Source organism: Astyanax mexicanus, chromosome 15, assembly GCF_023375975.1.
Source record: "Astyanax mexicanus isolate ESR-SI-001 chromosome 15, AstMex3_surface, whole genome shotgun sequence".
Lineage (NCBI taxonomy): Eukaryota > Metazoa > Chordata > Actinopteri > Characiformes > Acestrorhamphidae > Astyanax > Astyanax mexicanus.
The window spans coordinates 8,240,287-8,262,894 of record NC_064422.1 but is presented as its reverse complement, the minus strand read 5'-3'; the positions used below and the strand labels follow the sequence as shown (position 1 = coordinate 8,262,894).

The 22,608-nt window shown below is 39.0% G+C and overlaps 1 protein-coding gene across 1 annotated transcript; it reads left to right on the top strand.

Moving 5' to 3' along the window:
* Positions 1 to 6,439: 6,439 nt before the first annotated feature.
* LOC125781257 (uncharacterized) lies at positions 6,440 to 16,210 on the top strand. The gene is made up of 5 exons (XM_049464814.1): positions 6,440 to 6,530; positions 10,280 to 11,306; positions 11,593 to 11,748; positions 14,989 to 15,075; positions 15,174 to 16,210. The coding sequence occupies exons 2-5, from the start codon at positions 10,299 to 10,301 to the stop codon at positions 15,483 to 15,485; spliced, it is 1,563 nt and encodes a 520-aa protein (XP_049320771.1). The 5' UTR covers positions 6,440 to 6,530; positions 10,280 to 10,298; the 3' UTR covers positions 15,486 to 16,210.
* Positions 16,211 to 22,608: the final 6,398 nt, after the last annotated feature.

Genomic DNA, 22,608 nt, shown 5'->3' with positions numbered 1-22,608 from the left:
CCAAGTAGCTACATCTTTACCACACCTTAAGTTCTCTCTGGAGTATAAAAAGCATGTAATGTCCATTTGGGTCACCCAGGAATGAGCCAACAGTCGCTTTTCCCCCTTTTTTTAGTTTTTTCAGCACAAAAGCACTTCCATCACGCAAAGGGCTTCTTTAGCCATGATTGTCAGATTCTATGCTACTCCCTGGCGATGATCTACGAAGTCACGCGAGGAGGCGGACAATGATTGGTCGGTGACTAACATGTAGACTTGCTTAATCTGACATAGTGAACATTGTGAGGGACAAAAATGTCGTGTAGTCTGAGCTTGGCATAACCTGGCCTGATTTTTTTAGCAAGCTAAACTGAATGCTTTTCACAAAAACGCCAAATTTGTAGCGTCATTCCATGATTAGCTACGGAGAACCTCTGACCATAAAATATAATAGCGACTTCACTGCTCCACCACTGAGACTTCAGTTGAGAATTCCTGCTCTGTTGGCCTGTGCAGACGTTTGCTCTCGGCTCATTAAAGCTGTTACTACAGTAAATACCAGCAGTGCTCCTAATTTTAGGCTGTGATCACAGTGCCGCTGCGTAACCTCGCTCACCGCGATTGTTCTGATAGTTACCATGGCTGCTCTGATTTTTCAGATACACTTCATGATGCAACGTCTTGGCTCGGAGCGCAGACTGCGGCGCAATCTGAATCTAAACACAGATAAGAAGGTTTATTTAACCAGTAGCAACAGAAACATTGTAGGAAATCTGTACAGCGCTGCGCTCCTTTATACTTACTCACTAACTCACACGTACACAGGCTATTCACTACCCAACAGCAGCATAATTCACTTACCACACACACACACACATGCATCCACACACCTACACATGCATACACACACCTACACAGCAACAGATTATATATAATATCTATAATATCTATAAAATAATATCTTACTACAAAAACAAGATCTCAGCAAATTGCACCGTGCTGTGAAAGACTTGATTCTCACTTGATTGCAATTGTTGTTAAGGGTGGTCTAACCACTTAGTAGTATTAGGGGGCTTTTATTTATTTTTATTTTTTTATCCCTTAACATTATTACATAATGAAAACCTGCACACTATACAGTTGCAAGAAAAATCCCATTGTGATACTGTGGACAGGTTAAACAAAAATTGAGTTGTTTGGAAGGAACACACAACGCTATGTGTGGAGAAAAAAGGCACAGCACACCTCCTTAAAAATGTCATTCCAACTGTGAAACATGGTGGTGGGTGCATCATGGTTTGGGGCTGCTTTGCTTTGTCTCAGGGTCTGGACGGATTGCCGTCATCACAGAAAAATGAAATCCCAAGTTTACCAAGACATTTTGTAGGAAAACTTAAGACCATCTGTCCACCAACTGAAGCTCAAAAGAGGATGGAGGATGCAACAGGACAACGACCCAAAACATAGAGTCAATCAACAACCGAACGTCTTCAACAGAAGAAAATAAATACGCCTTCTGGAGTGTCCTGACTTCAATTCAATTGAGATTCACACCAGATATCTCAAGAATATTGCAAAACTGAAACAGTTTAGTGAAGAGGAATGATCCAAAATTCCTCCTGACTGTTCTGCAGGTCTGATCTGCAGCTACAGGAAACGATTGGTTGAGGTTTTTGCTTCCAAAGAAGGGTCAACCAGTTATTAAATCCAAAGGTTCACATACTTTTTCCACCCTCACTGTGAATATTAACATGTTATGTTTAATAAATCCATGCAAACATAAAGTTTTTTTGGTAACACTTTCTATGAATGTCATCTCTATAAGACTCTATAAACATATTTATAACACATTATAATGCATTCATAAGGCATTATAAACATGGCTATACATATTTATAAAACTCTATAATTCATCATAGCCATGTTTATTATGCATCATTAACTGTGATTATAATGCATTAATAGCTGTGTTTATAACATGTTATACATCAATACCAAGAAACTCAGTCCCAGCTTGTAGACTTGTATCATGACTAAAACAGCTTCTAACTTATAAACACACCCTCAATAATCCTATAAATATATTTTTAACCACTCATAAATTATACTTGTCTTGAATATAATATTATTTATAGTCAATTATAATGTATTATAACAGGTCTTTGTGCGCTCTAAGTAAAGTGACAGACTTTCATTGTGGGACTAGATTATTAACGATATATATATATACTATTTTAACATGTATATCATAAGCATATCTTATAATGTATTATGATCACAAGTTATAATGCTTAATAAACATGGCTTTAGTGGGTTATGCATTTTTATAAATATATATAGCCATGTTTATAATGCCTTATGAATGCATTATAATATATTATGAATGTAGTTATAGAGTCTAATAAAGATGACATTCATAGAAAGTGTTACCGTTTTTTTTGTGTGGTATTAGTTTAAGCAGAATGTGTTTGTCTATTGTTGTGACTTAGATGAAGATCAGAAAACATTTAAGGACCAATTTATGCAGAAATCCAAGTATAATCCCAAAGGGTTCACATACTTTTTCTTGCAACTGTATATAGGCCTGCCTTCTCTGACAGAAGATGAAAGGGGTAAAGATATATAAAGGACTATATACAGAATAATCTGAGAAGATCATCATTTACAATCACCCTGAAATTGGGTTTTGCTAGTATTGACCCACGCCCTTGACTGGGCAGAGAAGAAGAAAAGATGGGGAGCGAACTCAAAGAGTTGGGGTGGAGTTCTGGGCAGCTTAGCTGTAAAGCATGAAGCCGAAGCCCCCCCTCTCACGAAGAGAAACATGAGGATAAAGGATAAAATTAAAGAAGGAGGAAGATGGGGAGGAGGTGGGTGTGAGGTTGCTCAGCGAGCAGGTACAGAGGAAGTGACGGTTTAAATAGGGAAGGAAGTGGGAGGAGCGAGGGCGTGGATCAACTCCCAAAACTTAGTTACGATACATAACTCCACTTTTTCATGATCGTCTCCATTATCCTGTAGTGTGAGCCGGGAATTACTGGACTTTTCAGCAGCGTATTTGAACCAGTTCACCTCAGGTTTTTACCACCTAATGATTTTCACTGTTTTTACTCCACAGATTCAACTTATTCACCACATTTCAACACTTATGGCAAACAACCAGCTCTGACGTCAACTTCTGTCTAGCCACCAAAGCTACTGCTATTTTCTGAACGACCCTGCGATGGAGACAATGTCAATCACACACATTTCAGAGTTTCTTACGGGTTCCAGTCACTTTTCAAAAAACGAACATACAGTCCAATAAACACTGAGCTATTTTCCATGCATGTTACCCTGATTGACTCCCACCGAAGCCCGACGAGCCAAAAAAGACGCTGTAAAAGCCTGTTCCTCTGCAAAAATAACTGGTTTAGACGTGTTTAATGTAATTTAGAGCGATTCCATTCAAGAAAAAACATACCCAGCCAGATTTCACAGTTCAGAGTGGTGGTGGATAAAATCAGATGTTTAAGGCTCTAAAAGCTCCATCAAAGAATGGAGTTCCATTGACCAAATGGTTATGAATTCACTGCAATATGACAATTTCTGATTCAGCATGAAATATGCCTTCAATATTTGTGTTCTATGACCTTCTATTAGGCTCTACTACCTTCAAAAATGCATCAATTTGTTTTCAGTATAATAGAAATCGTATTCGATGTGAAAGGGATTACTTTATTATACCATTATTATTAATATACCATAGTACTATATTTGTATAAAATTGAGTTACATTTCCAAATGTCACTAAAAACTAAAAAAAAAGGCCCTATTTTAGTGTTTTATAGGCGAGCTGTCAACCATTAACCATGCAGCTTGATTGCTTTCCCCTGCTGACAACTTTTAAGAAGATGTGGATTTCATTTTCCAGCAGGATTTGGCATACTGCCCACACTGTCCATAAAGATACCAATTGTTCTTGTATAATATTCTAATTTTCTGAGACACTGATTTTTAGGTTTTCATTGGCTGTATTGTGTGTAATACATCTATATAATATATGTGAGTTTCACATTTTGAACTGGATTACTGAAGTAAAGTAACTTTTCAATGATATTACATTTTTTTGACCAAGATATCCATGGATGCATTTCTTAGCAAAACAATGCAAAACCACATGCTGCACATTTTGGAAAGGCATGACTGCCTTTTTCAAGAAGAATGGGATAAAATACAGTAAGTAACTAAAACATTTAACTATCCAATCATTTTCTGGCATTTTCTGAAGTTAAAGACTTTAAATGCAAACATCTCACCCCCAATTAGTATCCGAGCTCTTATAGTTCTCCACAGGAGCATTGCCTTCTTTAAAAAAGAACCCTTAAAGAAGCGTTGTTTAACCCTTGTGTGGTGTTCGGGTCTGTGGGACTCATTTTCATTTTTCATCAAATGATACTATAAAAATATTTTTTCTAACTCAAACTCATTGGCATTGGCTCATTTTTTGTGAAAAACATATATCAAAACACATTTTCGATAAACACACACTGTACACCCCCCCCCCCCCCCCCGCACATTTATATTACATACAGTATGTTTGGCCAAGGGCTAATAAACATTGCTTTATTTGTAAATTTGAAACTAAACACATTTTCTACTCATATCTTGAGTTTAATTCATTTTCTTTTCCATTTTATTAAAAAACTAATAAAAAAAAGAGTAGCACTTTTTGAAAGAAATGTAACATAAGAAAGATAAAGGGCAAATATTAACCATGTAAGCTGTTTATATTGCTTGCAATTTAGGTGAAGCAAGCATGTGTAAAGCATTTTAATGTAGAATTGCTTAATTTTGCTGAATTAAATACAATTAACAAAGTAAACGAGTAACAAAAATATGACTTAACCACACAAGGGTTAAGTAATGTAGGGAAAGTCCTGGAGTCTTTTAGCAATAGACTGTGATTTAAATCTGTAAAAAAAAAACCTGTTTGCCCTCCTGACCCGCCACACAGTGTCGTTATCTGCCTGAGGACGATGAAGTCACTCGATCGCGGGGGCTGATTTGTTTTTATAGATGTTTGCTTTTAGTGCGACTCCAGTAGCCTGTTTTACATGCTCAAACCGAGAAACCCACGCAGAGATAAGTCGAGACTCCTCACACATGACCTCACCGTTTAAGAGTTTATAGGTGGTTGATGAAGGGATTTTTTTTGGCTGAGAGAAAAAGAGAGAGAGAGAAAAAAAGAATGAAGGCAGGAGATGGTAGAAGGAGAAGGAAATCTGTAAATACAGGAATGCTAAATGAATTTAAAACGATTTTAGAAGACGATTTTTACAACATTACAGAAGGCCAGAGAACTCCTGTAGAGATTCAGAAAGAAGACAAGGATCTGTCATGGACCCAATCCCATTTCATCACTTACCCCTATCCCTTCTTTTCGAGTGTAACCCTTCCCCTTAAAATATAGTTAGAAGGGGAAGGGGTGAAATCCTCCTCGTAAGAATTGGGAAACCCTTCAAGCACCTGATACATCATCAGGAGCTCTAAAGTTCAGTAACCTAACTGCTGGTTAACTAGGGTAGGTGGTGCAGAAATTAATTATTATTTTGTGTTCCTTAATTTCTCTGTGATGGGGAGCTGAAATTAGCTTTTATTAGCTTTTACTCTATTTTATTTAATTTTTCCGTTCCACCTTAACCCTCCTGTTATGTTACAGGTCAAATTGACCCATTTTAAAGTTCTAGGAAGATCTAGGAAAAATTGTTACAAGTTTTTTTTTTTTTTTTAAACTTATTCTGCATGCCTTAATTAGTGTAATCAACATATCATATAACAAAAATGGTTCATCTTATATATTTGCAACCACCCCCTGCAAAAACTAAACTAAAAAACATCATTGCAATGTTAAGTTTTCATGATATGTAAAACTATTGTGTTGGGTGGATTTGGGTGGTTAATGTTTAGTGATATTCTAATCCATACTATGGCAAAAAAAAACTACTCAACTAAGTGAAGAAAAATATTATTTTAAGAATTTTAAGTTCCGTCAATCCAAAACATTTCAATAACTTTGAAATCATCCTCAATTGCAGCCATGAAGACCATCAAAGATGTGATGATGAAACTGGCACTCATCAGGACAGCCATAGGAAAGGAAGACTAAGAGTTTCCTCTGCACTGTAAAAAATGATTTTTTGACTTTGTAAATACAACAAGGACAATTAAAGTAATTTCTACATGAAAACATCAATTCTGAGAATTACTCAAAAATGTAATGTATAATTCAGTGTAATACTTGGAGTTTCTGCGTAATTGTGTGTCTTCCCATTTAGTTAAATACATTCAGTAAATTTAACTGTAGTAACTGTAGTAAAAATTACTGAAATGTTGTCATCATTACATTAACTAAAGAAATTCAAGTAAAATGTTGCCAAAAGAACGCTCGTGTGACGTCAGACGTTAGACACGCCCCAACTTAATGCGGGGCGCTAGAGTGTGGCTCTGGGATAACAGGTACTGCCTGTCAGATGATTGCTGAACGCGTCTTTCTTCATCCTTTTATCCAGGTGGGAAATAAGTAAATGTTGAAGTGTATAATGTGATATGGGTATAAGAGTGTTGATATGGGTATAAGTGTGTTGTGTGTAATATGAGCCGCCCCGGTATCGTGTTAGCGTTAGCTACCGCGGCTAATTAACTCGGCGCCTGGCCACCGCTATTGTTTGCTAATTTCTCCGGATAGCATTTAGCTAACCCCCCAGCTTTATGACAAAGTGCCCTAGTCTATTCTCCCGCTAGCATTAGCTACCTCCTCTCAGTTACCATGAGGCTAGCCATGTTTACTGTGTATTATATGACTCCCGTTAGCATTTGCTAACTCCTCAGTTACCACGAGGCTAGCCGAGCTTACTGTGTAGTCTATGGCCCTCACTAGCATTAACTGCTTGCCTCAGTTACCACGAGGCTAGCCGAGCTTACTGTGTAGTCTATGGCCCTCACTAGAATTAGCTACTTGGCTCAGTTACCACGAGGCTAGCCGAGCTAGTATATGGCCCTCACTAGCATTAGCTACTTGGCTCAGTTACCACGAGGCTAGCCGAGCTTACTGTGTAGTATATGGCCCTCACTAGCATTAACTGCTTGCCTCAGTTACCACGAGGCTAGCCGAGCTTACTGTGTAGTATATGGCCCTCACTAGCATTAACTGCTTGCCTCAGTTACCACGAGGCTAGCCGAGCTTACTGTGTAGTATATGGCCCTCACTAGCATTAACTGCTTGCCTCAGTTACCACGAGGCTAGCCGAGCTTACTGTGTAGTCTATGGCCCTCACTAGAATTAGCTACTTGGCTCAGTTACCACGAGGCTAGCCGAGCTTACTGTGTAGTATATGGCCCTCACTAGCATTAGCTACTTGCCTCAGTAACTATGCCCTTGGCCAGCGCTTTTCCGCGGGGGTTTCACCTTTTGCCTCAGTAATTACTTGTGTGCGTGCGTGTGTGTGTGTGTGTGTGCGCGCATGTGCGTTTGTGCACCAGAAATATAATTTTACAAGTTTTTTATTTTTATTTTTTACCCTAGGTGTCCCACCATGAGGTGGCTGTGTAAACGTTGTAGCTTTGCCTCAAATAAAAGGGTTGATATTTTCAAGCACTACAGACTCAAACATGGAAACAGTGGCCTTACTCAGTCCATACCTTGCCTATATTCTAATTGTCCTTGTTCATTTAAGACGTTTAATGCTCTCAAGCTCCATCTATCCCGTCATCATGTGGAATCAGTTGCACCACCAAAGGTGGTAGTTTCGTTCAGTTGTCAGCGCTGCAGTTTAGTGTCCTTCTCTTCAGAGAAACAGTATTTTGAACATTTACACAGTCATCTGAAGAGGTTTGAAATTGTTCAGTGTGTGTTCAAAAACTGTAACTTCAGTACAAACATCTATTCAACCTTTTGTACTCATAAGCACAGAAAACATGGCACACACCAGCACTCGCATGAAGACTTTAGACCTGAGCTCCTGAAAACACATTCAGATACTCCTATCATCCAGCATGATCCAGTGATTTCTGAAGTGGATACAGAGGTTTTTGTTGAACCATGTGAGGATTTGTCTGAAGTTATACAGGATAGACTTGGACTGCTCTTTCTAAAGTTGGAGAGTTGTTACAATGTGCCGAACAAGTGCATTGATGAAATTGTAGATGAGTTACAGTTCATATCCTGCTCCTCATCTGGACCGGTTTTGAGACATGTTGTCGAGTCAACCTTCAAGAAACACAACTGTGAATTGGATTCAGTTCTGTTAGGCGATTTGGTGAGCAACTTGTGTGAGTCACACCCTATTAGTTCAGCTTTAAGGAAAGATGGTCCTTTTACTACATCATATAGGAGGAGGGAATATATGAAGTCACGTTTTCCAGTTGTGGAACCGAAAGAATACATTCTGAACAAGAAGGAAAATAAAACATTCCAGTATATTCCTATACTGCAGTCCTTGTCACAGATACTTAAGAATTCTCCAGAAAAGCATCTAGTTTGTACAAGGAGCTCAGACAGTGTGTTAAAATATCAGTCATTTCAAGATGGGTCTCATTTTCAGAAAAATGATTTTTTCGCTGCTGATGAGGATAGATTGAGTCTTATCCTGTACATCGATGACTTTGAGATCTGCAACCCCCTGGGAACATCCCGTAAGATTCACAAAGTCACTGCTGTGTATTGGGTGTTAGGCAACATCCCAGCACATGCAAGATCGTCATTGACAAGTATATACTTAGCCATTCTCTGTAAGGCCAGTGACACCAAACAGTTTGGATTTCAGGCAGTGCTAGAGCCACTATTGCGGGATCTTCAAAGCTTAGAGAAAGATGGTCTTTTTATTCCAAGTTTTGGGAAAGTGATCAAAGGCACTGTGGTGAGCGTAGTGGCTGACAATTTGGGTGCTCATGCTGTGGCAGGATTTGTTGAAAGTTTCACAGGACCTCATGTCTGTCGATTTTGTCTGGGAGAGCGCTCTATGTTTCAGACAACAGAGGTGAGATCAGGAGTTTTTCAGCGAAGAAGTCAAGAGCAGCACACCATGCATGTTCAGACAGCTTTATCAAGTCCTTCTCTTAGTCCATGCTACGGGGTGAAAAATCAGTGTGCACTGTCTGAAAAGCTGTGTTATTTTGATGTGACATCTGGTTACCCTCCTGATGTCCTACATGACCTTCTTGAGGGTGTTGTTCCCCTAGAGCTGGCATTGTCACTGAATTCGTTCATCAAGAACAAGTATTTTTCCTTGGTGGAATTCAATAACTTACTTGCTCAGTTCCCTTACAAGTGGACTGACCGAACAAACCGCCCACATTTGGTCCCCACTAATTTTGCTGCAAAAAGATCAGTAGGGGGGAATGCCCATGAAAATTGGTGTCTGCTGCGTCTTTTGCCTTTTTTGATTGGGTTGAGAGTACCTGAGAGTGATCCAGTATGGCAGGTGTTAATGGTTCTGAAGGATATAGTGGAGCTAGTCATGTCCCCAGCTCACACAGAGGAAAGCATCTGCTACTTGGACACAAAGATCGCCGAACACCGGCAAAGATTTCTGGATGTGTTCCCCCAAGACAAACTAATTCCCAAACACCACTTCATTGAGCATTATCCTGAGCTCATAAGGGAATTTGGACCATTGTCTGCCTTGTGGACAATGCGATTTGAAGCGAAGCACAGCTTTTTCAAAAAAATTGTCAGACAAACTGGCTCTTTTAAGAACATACTGTTGTCCCTCGCCAATAGACACCAACTCATGGTTGCACTGTGTCTCCATGACAACAGTGTACTCAAACAATCTGTGTCTGTTACAAAAACATCACAAGTGTCATTAGATGTACTAAATGAGGCCATTAAAGACTTGTTGCTGCGCAAGTATCCAAACGTCACAATGGTCCATGTCTCAAACAAGGTGGCCATCTCGGGTACAAGCTATGCGCCAGGAATGTTGCTGTCTTACGGTTCAACTGCAGGTTTGCCTGACTTTGCTGAAGTTTGTCAGATCATCTTGGTTTTTGATAGCATATTGTTTGTTGTCAAACTACTAAATGGATGGTACAACGAGCACCTCAGGAGCTATGAGCTAGACTACACAGGCAACAACCAAATAATTGAGCCCAAAGAACTACTTGATTTCTATCCACTGGCTATGTACACTATCGCAGGACGACGAGTTGTTACCTTAAAACACCACATCAACACTCTCTTTTAAATAAGCAATGGAATTTGGAATGGATTTTTTTTTTGTCAATGAACTAAATGGATTTTTTTTCTTTTTTTTTTCAGTGTCTTCCTGCCTGCTCAGATGTCCACCCCAGCAAAGCTACGGATCATTTTTGATGATCATACAGTTCATAAATTGCTTCTGCCATCTGGTATCCCCAGTTCTATACAGGATCTCAAACTCGTCATCCAGAGCACATTCAGCATTCCAGATGGCTTTACTCTAATGTATCAAGATATGGAGTTTGGGGGTCAGTTCTTCACATTGGCCTCCATAGAAGATGTGCAAGACATGGGTTCCCTGAAAGTTGTCCAAGTTGAACCAGTCATTGTAAATCTCAGCGCAGTGGAAGAAAAGGATGACAACTTACCAGAATCAGATGGCCTGTCATTCACATCTTTAGCATCTCAGGACACCATTTTGCTCTCATCATCATCCGATGAAAGTCCATCATACCGTTCCCAACCATGGCCAAGACAGTTCGAAATTCCACCATTTTCCTTTGACACTCAGCTTATGCTGGATGCAGGAAACAGAGCTTACCACTCCAATGGAACCCTGTTAAACAATCCGAAAGTGACAAGCAGCGTCCTTGAGAAATTAGCTGAGAGAATATTTCAATACACGGCCTACCCAACAGGAATCCAAGTGATCAATGTTGTTGAGGCCTTGGTTGAGAAGTATCCGTGCCTCAAAGAGCCAGGCTCATTCAATGGCATGTATGGATGGCAACAAAGAATCAAGTATAAAATGGGCAATTATCGGGCAAAAGTAAGAGGGCTCCAAATTGCCTGCCCAGAGCTAGAGGTGAACTCTTCAAGAAAGATGACTTCCAGTCCCAAAGGCCTCAAAAGGCCCAAAAAGGCAGAAGTAAATTATTTGCCGCCATTGCCACTTGGAGAAACAAACGAAACAATGGAAGAAGAGAGGGTGGTTCTACTCACAGAAGTGAAAAAGACCAACAACAACAAGATCATCAGAGAGAAAATGGAGAAGACTTTTCCATATCGACGGTTGGAGGTTGTCAACCAGATGCCTGCTGTCCCAGGTGTCATGGAGAGATGGCCTGCCCTTTTCTATGAATCTCAGGTAAACATGAATGTTTGTGACACATTTTCATGGCAGTCACTAGGTCATTAGATATTTTGAAGTAAATTAATTTGCAAGGTCTTAAATCCATTGATGTAGCTTTATTGTGTATATACACACAATAATATATACACACAACTATATGAAATCAACGGTACATAAATACAATAACAAGAAGTCAAAATGAGCTAGAAAAAACATCTACATGATATATACCGTTTCCAAGCTAAAACATTTCAATGCGTGTGCCTGTGTGTTGTGTGCTTGTGTGTTTGTTTGTTTTTAGGTGAAGGAGGAGTTCAAAAGGATCACAACTATCCACCTGGACCGAACCTTTTTGACCAAGATGGATTTCTACACTCCAAAACTCCTGACAATTTTCAAGTCCAAGGGTGGGACTGCAGGCGCAAAAATGAAAAGCGTGTTGGAGTCGCTCAGTCAGGTAAAAAAAAAAAAAAAAAAAAGAACAATCTGTTAATTTCTAACACATTTATCTTAATAATATAGAGTCTACTTACCCGTTTCATTTGTCTCACAATTTTTAAGGATGTATGTCATGGTCATCATGCCAGAGCCGGTTTGTTTGATCAGTGTGATCAACACACAATCTCTAATGGTACCGTTGTTTGTTGTCGTGGGGAGGGGGATTCAGGCTTTGTTCATTTGTGCTGTGTGCTTGTATTTGATCAGAAATGTTCCTTAAAAGATCTAGTTACCAGGAGGCACTATATGGGCACTATATTTAAAGGTGTAGTTGCACCTTGTGTGTGCTCTGCCTTTCATTTTAGTGCCCATTTTTATAGCATAAACTGCCACGTTTAATTTTGTTTACTAAACTAGGTTTTGTGTAATTGGTAATATAAGCGTATGTAAATGGTGAAAACGTGGTCGAATCTAACTTAAGTCCCCAAAAATACCTGTGGCCATGCTGAGCCTAGCTATGCTAACAGGAATAACAGCACATCTGACTGACTAGGAGGTATTGATCAGCTCATCTCAATTCAGAAAAGACATTTCATTATGGATGTACAGTGGACTGTTCCTTTAAGGTAACACCAGTTTTCTTAGTAGAGTAAGGTAATTCAAACTCCGCACATCCAATACAAAGGAGTGTGCTCGTTTGGTCGCCTAAGGAGGCGTTGTCCCATCCTCCTTCTCTTTCTCTGGCATTTGGTGATGGCTTGCATAAGATGTGTGCTACCGCCATCTACAGCGCCAAGGGAACTCCATTTATTCTCAACCTAAAGACTCTAAAGGTCTCCTAACCGAAGGTCTCCTAAAGGGGTGTTCACCTGACATCACATGGATCCAGGAAATGCACGGGCTTGATGTATCTTACTCTACTGATGGTGACTCCATCTCACCTACTGTTTGGCAAATTTAAAAGGCAACATGCTGAAATGACAGGAATTCTGCAGGTGGTGTCCACTAGGGTTGGGCGGTATTGACCTTTTTCATACCGCCATACCGAATTCAAAATATATAATTCAAAATATATTTTTAATGATTTATTCCTAACGAAAAATAATTCGTTTTATTTTTGTATCATTTAATTTTTTTTTATTATTACATTTATTTAGATAGGCTAATTATTTGTGAGCAGCACTGTTTAAACTCTCTCAGTTGGACATTATGTCTGTAATTAAATAGAGCTCTAATTTTGGTTGCTCATCTTTTTTTTTTTTTTTACAGATATATAAATATCCAATAATATTTAGTGCTTCCAGCTTGATTTTGATTTTCACTGAAACGCGGTGAAATGCGGGGCTGTCTGAGAGATGATGGGTAAACGAATCCGATTCGACTGACACAGTCGGGTATACAGCCCTAAACATAACCCTCTATAAATATTAGATAAATGTTCTATATAATTATACAAATATTTATTGTTAATTTATTCCTTTATTTATGGTTTGATTTTTGTTAAATTTAAAGGTAGCTCATCGTGTATTGTTATTAGCAGCTGCCACATTGCTCTTGGAGCTCAAATCTGCGCGGCAGTGGAAGGATGCTTCGTTTTACAATGAGAATGTTTGAGCATTTCCATCTTTTGCAAGACTTTTTGTAGGAAGGTCTTACATACCGGTTCATTCAGGTTTCAGGTCTCCCTTTTCATTTGGAAATCCAAAATGTTGCCAAACTGCAGTGGTGTTTGTTTGGAAACTAACTTGATAGACTCATTGCTAGCGCTGCCACTGTCTTCTAGCCTTTTCATCCTGTTATCACCACAGGAGAACCTCAACTACCAATCAGTGAGCTCCAACCGCCAACCCCTCCCGGTTATGAATGTGCAGGATGTTTAAACTGTCCCAGTTTTCAAGGTGGAAAATTGGCGCTGCAGAAAACGTCACGTGGTTAATATACCGTTACTATTTTAAAATACCGTCATCATATTTAAATACCGCGGTATACCAAAATACCGTCATACTGCCCAAGCCTAGTGTCCACAGACTATATCTGTTCTCCTTTCTGGTTGTTGATTTGGTGACATTTGTTTTTTTATGAAGTGCCCCACCTCAGGAGGAAACAGGTGGTGACTATCACCTACAGGAGTTGCTCAAGTCATGGCAAATAATAATAATTGCACAATGTAGCACAATTCATACAAGACATTGAGCTCATCAATGTGAGCTGTGGCAAGAACATCTGTTGTGTCTTTGAAGTGTACTGAACATACAAGACACACCAGGAAACAGGCTAGTCTGTTAGGTGACATGTCATACACCCCAGCAGCTTACTACCTCCTCCTTTGGAGAGTATTTGGGCCCAACGTTCAACACACGTGGCATCTGCTTACAGCCCAGCAAAGTGGAGTGCAGTTTGCATATGCCACAGAATATCAAAATTGACTTGTTCACCATTTGCTCCCTGTGCTTTTCACAGATGCTTTAGCAGGTAGCATAACATTCTACATCCTGTCTCCAGGGTCTGTCACATTGGTTATATGTGCTCAGTGTGAACTTGCTCTCATTTGTGAAGTGTGCAGGGCCCAATGGTGAGTTTTGATATTCTCTGGCATATGCAAATTACACTCCACGGTGTTGGGCTGCGAGCACAGGCCACATGTGGACATTGGGCCCTAATACTCTACTATTGGAGCCTGTTCCTGACCATTTGAGCAGAAACATGCTCTTCAGTGTCCTGCTCTAGCTCATTTTACAGGGAGCTTGCAGTGTTTCTTCTGTACATCCTTACACAAAGGAGGAGGTAGTGATCCTGCTGCTGGGTTTTATGAACCCCTCCATATCCCCTGATGTACTAGCCTGTCTCTTGCATGTTCTGTATACTTCACAGAGACACAGCTGACATTGAAGCCATCTTGCACTACCTGAGTGACTCCAGCGAGTGAGTCACCACCTTAAAGTTCATCAAGGCATGAGACAGGCAAAATGCAAATGCAACTAAAACATCAGCCAAAAAGGAGCAGAACAGATTGGTCTGTGGATGCCACCTACAGAATCACTCATTTTTAGGGGGTGTCTTGTAAATAAACTGTCATGTCTGCCTGTTGCATTTTAAATTTAAACAACAGTGAGTGAAATGGATTTACCATCAGTGTTGCTTCCCAAGTGGACAGGCTGATTTCACATAAGAATAATTTGCTTGGAATGGCATTTCATTGTTTTGGTGTTCCCTTTATGTTTTGACCACTGTAGTTATTTATGCTCTTGTTTTTATATAGCAACAGATCGATAGCCGTGATGCGGTCATCCGTTGTCTGATCCATTTCCTGGGAGAATCAACAGAGGAGCTCATTAAAGACTACCAGGTGTGTGTATGCCCCACCCCTTTTACAATAGCAGCAGTTGGATGTGTAGGTTGTTCAGTTTTTGACCACTATAGCACTATTGTGTTGTGTTTTAGCAGGATGTCTCCAAGGATGTCATCGAACAAGACATCAAAAACAGTGTGATCAAGATCCTTGTGCTGGGCAATGCTGCAGAGGGTGCCCCGCCAACTGATGTCATCATTGTGATTGATGGTACAGAGGTATTGGGTGGTTGTAAAACACTCACCAATGCTTGCATTCTGCTCATGGGCTTTGTGTACTCACTGAATCTCAGTTATCCTCCAAAATTGAAATATACATTTGAAGTGTTTCAAAAGTTGCTTTTGGAGTTGGATGATTTAAAGTTCTCTGCTAAAGTAGATTCTCTGCGAAGGAAACTGCTAATGTAAAAGGAAAATGTGACTACAGCTCATGCAGCAGATGCAATTGACTTTATTGTGAAGTTGTTCATAACTTGTTACAAGAGGCTTTGAGTTATGCGTCTTGCTCTTGTAGGTTTATTTATTGACTTGAATAGTGTAAAAATGGGCCTGTGCAGGTTGGTGGCTTTTTTTTTTCTTTAAAGATTTGCACTCTTTCTTTGAATTTCATAACTGTGTACTATAGGTCCATTTAGTAAGTTCCCTCTCAGCCTTTGCACCATTTATAGGACCCAAAACACTCACCAATACTTGCATTCTGCTCATGTGCTTTGTGTACTCATTAAATGTGCATCTCCGTTTGGAGCATAACTGACCTTTCAAGTGTTTCAAAATGTACTTTTAGCATTTGGATGACTTAAAGTTTAACATTCTCTCCAAAGTGGGTCCTTTGAGAGTAAACCTACTACTGTAAGGGGAACATGCCATTGTATGTTACAGATGCTTTGAAGTCTGTTCATAAGTCTTTGAGTTATGTATCTTGCTAGGTTTGTTCAACGACTTCAATAATGTACAGCTTTTTGCCTCTTTCTTTTTTGATTTTAAAGAATTTTATTCTTTGAATATTTTAAATATTTTATTTAGTGCACTATATGCCGATTTAGTGGGTTCCCTTGCAAACCTTTTCAGTCATGTGTAGGACCCAAGGCTAATGCATTCCTCTCTACCATTTACACACACACACACACACACACACACACACACGAGCAGATTCTTACATAAATTGACCCAAAAAATGATTCTGAATCTCTGGTCTGAAGAAAGCAGTGTTCCTCATATGTGGTTGAATATTGTCTCGTGAGATGTTTGAGTTCATTTTATATCATTCTGTGATCAATTGTTTCTGGATTACTTCTCTTAATTGTATAGAGCAAGAGCTAAGCTAAATTGGGATAGAAGATAAAACTAAGACAGGTCAAGTGGACATTTGTTAAGCAGTTAACCAGTTAAGCAGTACTCTTACAAAATGCCCATAATTTTTCTGTGTGTTTTGTGTTTAAAAATAAAATTATATTTTGTGGATATTGTGTGTCTTCATTTTTCAGGGAGGTGTTTTAAGCAGTGCCCATTATTAACAAAATACTTGGAGTTTTTAGTGTAATATGTGTACTAGTTTTTTACCAGAAATTTTAATCAAAATGTAACTAAGTAAAAAAATACTTGCTTTCAGTGGTAAATATTACTTTGGTATTACTAATAAAAACTGTAAGGAGATGCAAGTAAATTTTACTTAAAAAAATGCTATGTTAAATTTACTTAGTATTTCTGTGTGTAAAACGTGTACAAGGTTTTTTTAAGTAAATCCTACTCCACATTTTTTTCAGTGTGTTGTACAGGATACATTTATCAGACTTACCAACTTAGACTAGAAACTGCAAGTTAACAGCTCCCCAGATAAGAGCACCTAAATGCTTCTTCACAGAGTATTTTGGTTTGTTTAACACTTTTAAGTTACTACATGATTCCTTATGTGTTTCTTCATAAAAAAAAATGAAATCAAGATGAGCCGATAAAACATGAAATATCGTGGGTTCATTCTGTCTGCAGTGAAATAAAAGTCAAACTAAATGAAATAAATAGTACACTTTTACATTATTTGCTTTACTCCCTAAGCTCTTCTGATTGGAGTACTGATACAGGAAGTACAATTGATTTTTAGTGTACTAAAGTACTAAAAGTACTGAAGAGGGTCATGTCAGAGCCGTGGCTACTGTTAAAGGATGCCCACGAACGAACATCATGAAACTCATATAAACCTCCCTGCACACACTCCTGGCAAGTGCGGAGTACATGTAATCCCCCACATCTTCCCTTAACGAGAGGGCGAGGGTCCAGGTCTGCTCCAATAGGATTAACTCTAAACCTCCCTCATTAACAGCAGGAACAGGGATGTGGCGGAGTTACAGTAAACACTTAACCTCCTCAGTCCAGATACCGAACATATGCATATTAATAATGAAGCATGTTTATTGCAGCCTTTTAAACAGAATAATGCAACAAAGAAAATGTATTGGTGTTTTAGAATATTAAGTTTCCAGTATATGTCTGAAAGTGGAATTCACATTTGAAATAAAAAAAAGCTCATTCATGTTATTTTCATTCCTGTTTCTCAAAAAATAAAAAGTAACAGGAGTGAGTGCCAGTAACAGGAGTGAGCTACAGTAACGGGGGTGAGTGCCATTAAGAGGAGTGATTTTTTTTGTCATAAATATAAATTATTTGAACATGCAGTCAACCATTTCTTTAAAATAAAGACTTTCTTGAGAGAAAATCAAATGAATTAGTGAACTTGCTTTTAAACATGCTTTTTAAATGTCACATGAGTTTTTAAACATTTTCAGCTTAAACCTTGTAAAAAAAAACATCTGTAAAAAAGTAAAGCTGCCTGAGTTTGACCAGTACATGTTTTGAATAGTTAAATACATGAGTTATTTGATTCAAAGTAAAAAAAAAAAGAAGTTTAATTTGGAAGAGTTATTAGAAATTATTTTTTAAATAATATTGACCATATACATTTTTAGATTGATATTTTTATTTATAACCCACTTGAACGTCCTACACTAAGAAAAATAAGTACAGATTTGTAGGTACCACTTTAAAATAAGGCTACCTTTATAAAGGGTTTATAATTGGTTTACAATTAGTTTATTAATGGTTACTAATTAGGTTGTAAATGCCTTAAAAATCATTAATAATCAGTTATAACACATGCGTAGAAAGGGCAACAGTATAGATGGCTGTGGGTTCACTATTTGGCAAACAACAGGTCATTGTTGCTCTTTCTACGTATGTGTTATAACTCATTATTAATGATTTTTAAGGCATTTACAACCTAATAAGTAATCATTAATAAACTAATTGTAACCCAGTTATAAACCCTTTATAAAGGTAGTCTTATTTTAAAGTGGTACCGATTTGTACTTAAAAGAGTACAAAGCTGTACCTTATATTGCGGTACAATAGAGTACCTTTCAATAAAAGTCTTTTTTTTTTTTTGTACTCTTGTTTTTTGGTACCAGTAAAGATTATAAAAACATTAGCATCAACTGAATATGTGCCAAAAACTTGATGATCCAAAATTGCCTGGCTTTCGAATAAACAATGTATAATTAAAATATATATTGTCTATCAGTACAGTGATACAGAATACAGAATGTACCTTATGTCTGTTTAAATGGTCGATATCTGTACTTCCTGTTGCTAGGAAAGAATTTGTAGTTTAGATGGAACAAATCTGACCCTGTAAAGACCAATATTATACAATGAAAAGTGAACCTTTGAGGACAAGAAAGTACTTTTGGTGTGGTTTAATAAACAAATACTTGCCAACACTTTTCCATAGAGGGTTAAATCTAAACTGCCACAACAATGCCACCAGGGCGCTTTGTCACTTTTTTTTAAATCATTTTAGACAGCACTTTAGAGATGCCTTTGCAACCACTGAGACACTAAGGGTGGCCGAGTAAACCAGTGGCTTATTTAAACATCTGATCTGATCTGCTGAACACACACACACGCCCACAAACACACACACAGACACACCGGAACTGCTGTGATATGGAGTTAAAACACACCGTAAAGATAATAATAAAAAAAAAAAAAACATATGTCTGGCTAAACAGAGCTTGATGGGTGAGTGAGTCACACTGTTTAAGCAGACAGACTTTACACACTTTACAGACTTTACGTCAGCAAGAGCTGGCCTGGGTCCAAACACACACACACACACACACACACACAAACCAATTAACCATAGAGAGTGAGAGAGACAGAGAAAAAGAGAGAGAGCACTCATTACTAGCCTTACTGGCGTTTATGTACTGAAACTACTGCTTCATCATGATTTACAAATTACTCTCTCACACACACACACACACACACACATACTAATTAACCAAAGAGATAGAGAGAAAGAGAGATAGAGCGAGAGAGAGGGAGAGAGAGAGATATAAAGCGGGAGAAAGAGAGAGAAAGAGAAAGAAAGAGAGAGAGAGAAAACAGGATAAAGAGAGAGATAGAGAGAGAGAAAGTGGGAGAAAGAGAGAGAGAGAGAGAAAGTGGGAGAAAGAGAGAGAGAGAGAGAGAGAGAGAAAGAGAAAGAAAAAGAGAGAGAGAGAGAGAGAGAGAAGCAGGAGAAAGAGAGATAGAGCGAGAGAGAGGGAGAGAGAGAGATAAAGTGGGAGAAAGAGAGAGAAAGAGAGAGATAGAGAGAGAGAAAGCGGGAGAAAGAGAGAGAGAGAAAGCAGGAGAAAGAGAGAGAGAGAGAGAGAGCGAGAGAGAGAGCACAGCACTCATTACTAGCCTTACTGGCGTTTTTGTACTGAAACTACTGCTTCATCATGATTTACAAATTACTCTCTCTCACACACACACACACTCACACACACACACACACACACACACACACACACACACACACACACACACACACACACACACACACACACACACACACACACACACTCTGTGTCCTCTCCTCCCACCTCTGGCACAGGCTCTAATTATTCCCAGCTACTCTCTCTCTCTCTCTCTCTCTCTACACACACACACACACACACAGATATACAAACTCCAGCTGTGCAGCCCAGCAGTTCAAAGTTCACCTCTGGGGGTCACATGTTACATCAGCGTCCACTCCGGCCCCCTCCCCAAATTAACCCCGGACCCTCGCTGCTCCCCAGAGTATTGAAAACACCCCCCGCTCCACCCCTGAGTCATCTTCCCCACCAGCCGTCACCCACCTTTAACCCACTTCCACCACTTGTTTCCTGTTTCTGGAAGAATGTTCCCGACTGCTCCTGGAGAAGGAAATCAGTGCAGTCCTCATCGCTTCCTTCTGGAAACCCTGAATACAAAACTGCTCTAGATAGGACACTACTCATCAGGCACCAGGAAACATCGTTAAAGCATCATTATGTAGCACTTTTACCTTAATATTTTAACCATAATTTTACATATAAAATACAATTGATTATTTAGCAGTAATGCTACAGTGACTGTAACAAGGAGATTAGTGGTGCACCATGCAACTTTGATGAAACAAAAAGGATTACACATGATTCTATCACTTGGCTGTTATCAGTGGATGTAATGTATGTCTCTCAGCTTGTCCAGAAATGCATGTGAAAAGCATGTCTATCAGTAATGGCTCAAACAGTGAATTCCTGTTCTTGAATGTAGGGGGAGCTGAGGAGCAAGTAAAACTCATTCTCATATAATGCTGCTTTAATGCATGATTTTATTTTTTTTTATTTAGCAATACACATATACATATATAAAAAAGGGTAAAAAAAAACATGACAAGATAGACATTGAGCTAAGATTAAGCTAATGTTTAATTGAGATTTAAGTTTAAGTTTTTTTATCAGTGGATATTGATATTAAATTAAGTGGTTTTAGATGATTGGACGCTGTCAATGAAGAAAGATCATTAAGAAGAGTCTCATTCAGTTTCCCACCAAACAAACGTTAACATAGCAAAAATAAAGGTCACAAAGTTAAAACATATCGGTGTAATTGTACACTGGCATGTCATATGTCAGTTTTCTGTACATATGGACATTTCTAGCCAGACACTGCCGGTCATGATCATTCCAACAACGAGTCATACTGTGTAAGATGATCAGCTAATGTAAATGTTTGCAATGTTTTTAATGTTTGTACATTATACAGCAGCTAAGGTGTATATACAGCATATAACTAGATCAAATGTTAGCTTGATACACTGCTGGCTGTGTTAGCCAAAGCTAACACAAAGCTAATATCCTAAAAAAAAAAGCCAACTGCTCTGAAAATACAGGTACACACATTAATTTAAGCTTAAACTCAGGTCATACTTTTAAAAGGATGCAGACGGTGCGCCTTGCTGTACTGGTCTGCTGTACTGTTTAATACCTGGCAACCTGGGGTGTAGAAATGGACGATGCTGGGGATATGCAATGGGTAAAATCAGAGGATAAAACACAAGCAGATTTCTGCTTCGTAAAAAAACCCTACCAAAAACTCAAAGAAGAACATACTTTTTGGGGGGTGCCGAGTGGTTCAACTGTTTAAAACGCTGCCACTATGATTGGGAGATTGCTGGTTCGAATCCAAGTCATGCAGCTTGCCATCAGCAGCCAGAGCCCTGAGAGAGTACAAACAGCCTTGCTCTCTTTGGGTGGGTAGAGTAGACTCTTTCTTTCCCCTTATCAGTCTAAAGGCTGATGTTGATCAGCACAAGGTTGCGTCTGTGAGCTGATGTATCAGAACCGCCGTGTTGCTGTACTTTCCTCCGAGCGTTAGCGCTGTGATGCTACTACTCGGCAATGCTGTATCAGCTGCAGTTCAAAAAGAGGCGTAATCTGACTTCACATGTATCGGAGGAGGCTTGTCCTAGTCTTCACTCTCCTTGTTGTGTTGGGGCATCACTAGTGGTTTGGGATATACAGCTGAGTAGAGCTAAATAGGTAGGTCAATTGGCCAGATAAATTGGGAAGAAAATAGGAAATTTTAAATAAATAATTTGATCATTTAGTTAGATAGTTAGTTAGTATAGAAAATATAATAGATATTGTTTCTTTAACTCTTGTTGTAAGTCAAAAACAGTAAAACATGGAACAGTGATGAGCTGTAGATGTAAAAGAAGGGGAAAGAAAGAGCCTGTATTAAATGTTCAGTGTTAATGGCAGCTTTTGGACGACTTACTGGTCATCGAAACTAATGTCTGGCACAGGAAAGCATTGCAGCTTCTGTTTTTTACAGAAATCAGCTTCATCTGAGTGGGTTTTCATTTCATAACTGCTGAGGATTCCTCCAAAGTGCTTCCTACTAAGCGTCCTGGAGGTTGTGTTACAAAACGAGGTACAAGATGATCCTGGTGATTTTGGGGGAGGGAGGTTCTGCGATAACATCCCGAGACCCGTCAGCTTTCCGGGCCACGGCGAATCGGACAAAGCCGCCTTTGAGCAGAACGAAGGAGACTTACTGCAATCAGGGAGCTTCTTAAGGTCGTGTTCTTCAGTGTTGCAACGATTAATCTATAATAAAAATAATGTATTTACTCATTTAGGAGGTGGATGTTGAAAAACAGCATTTTGGTACACTCGACCGC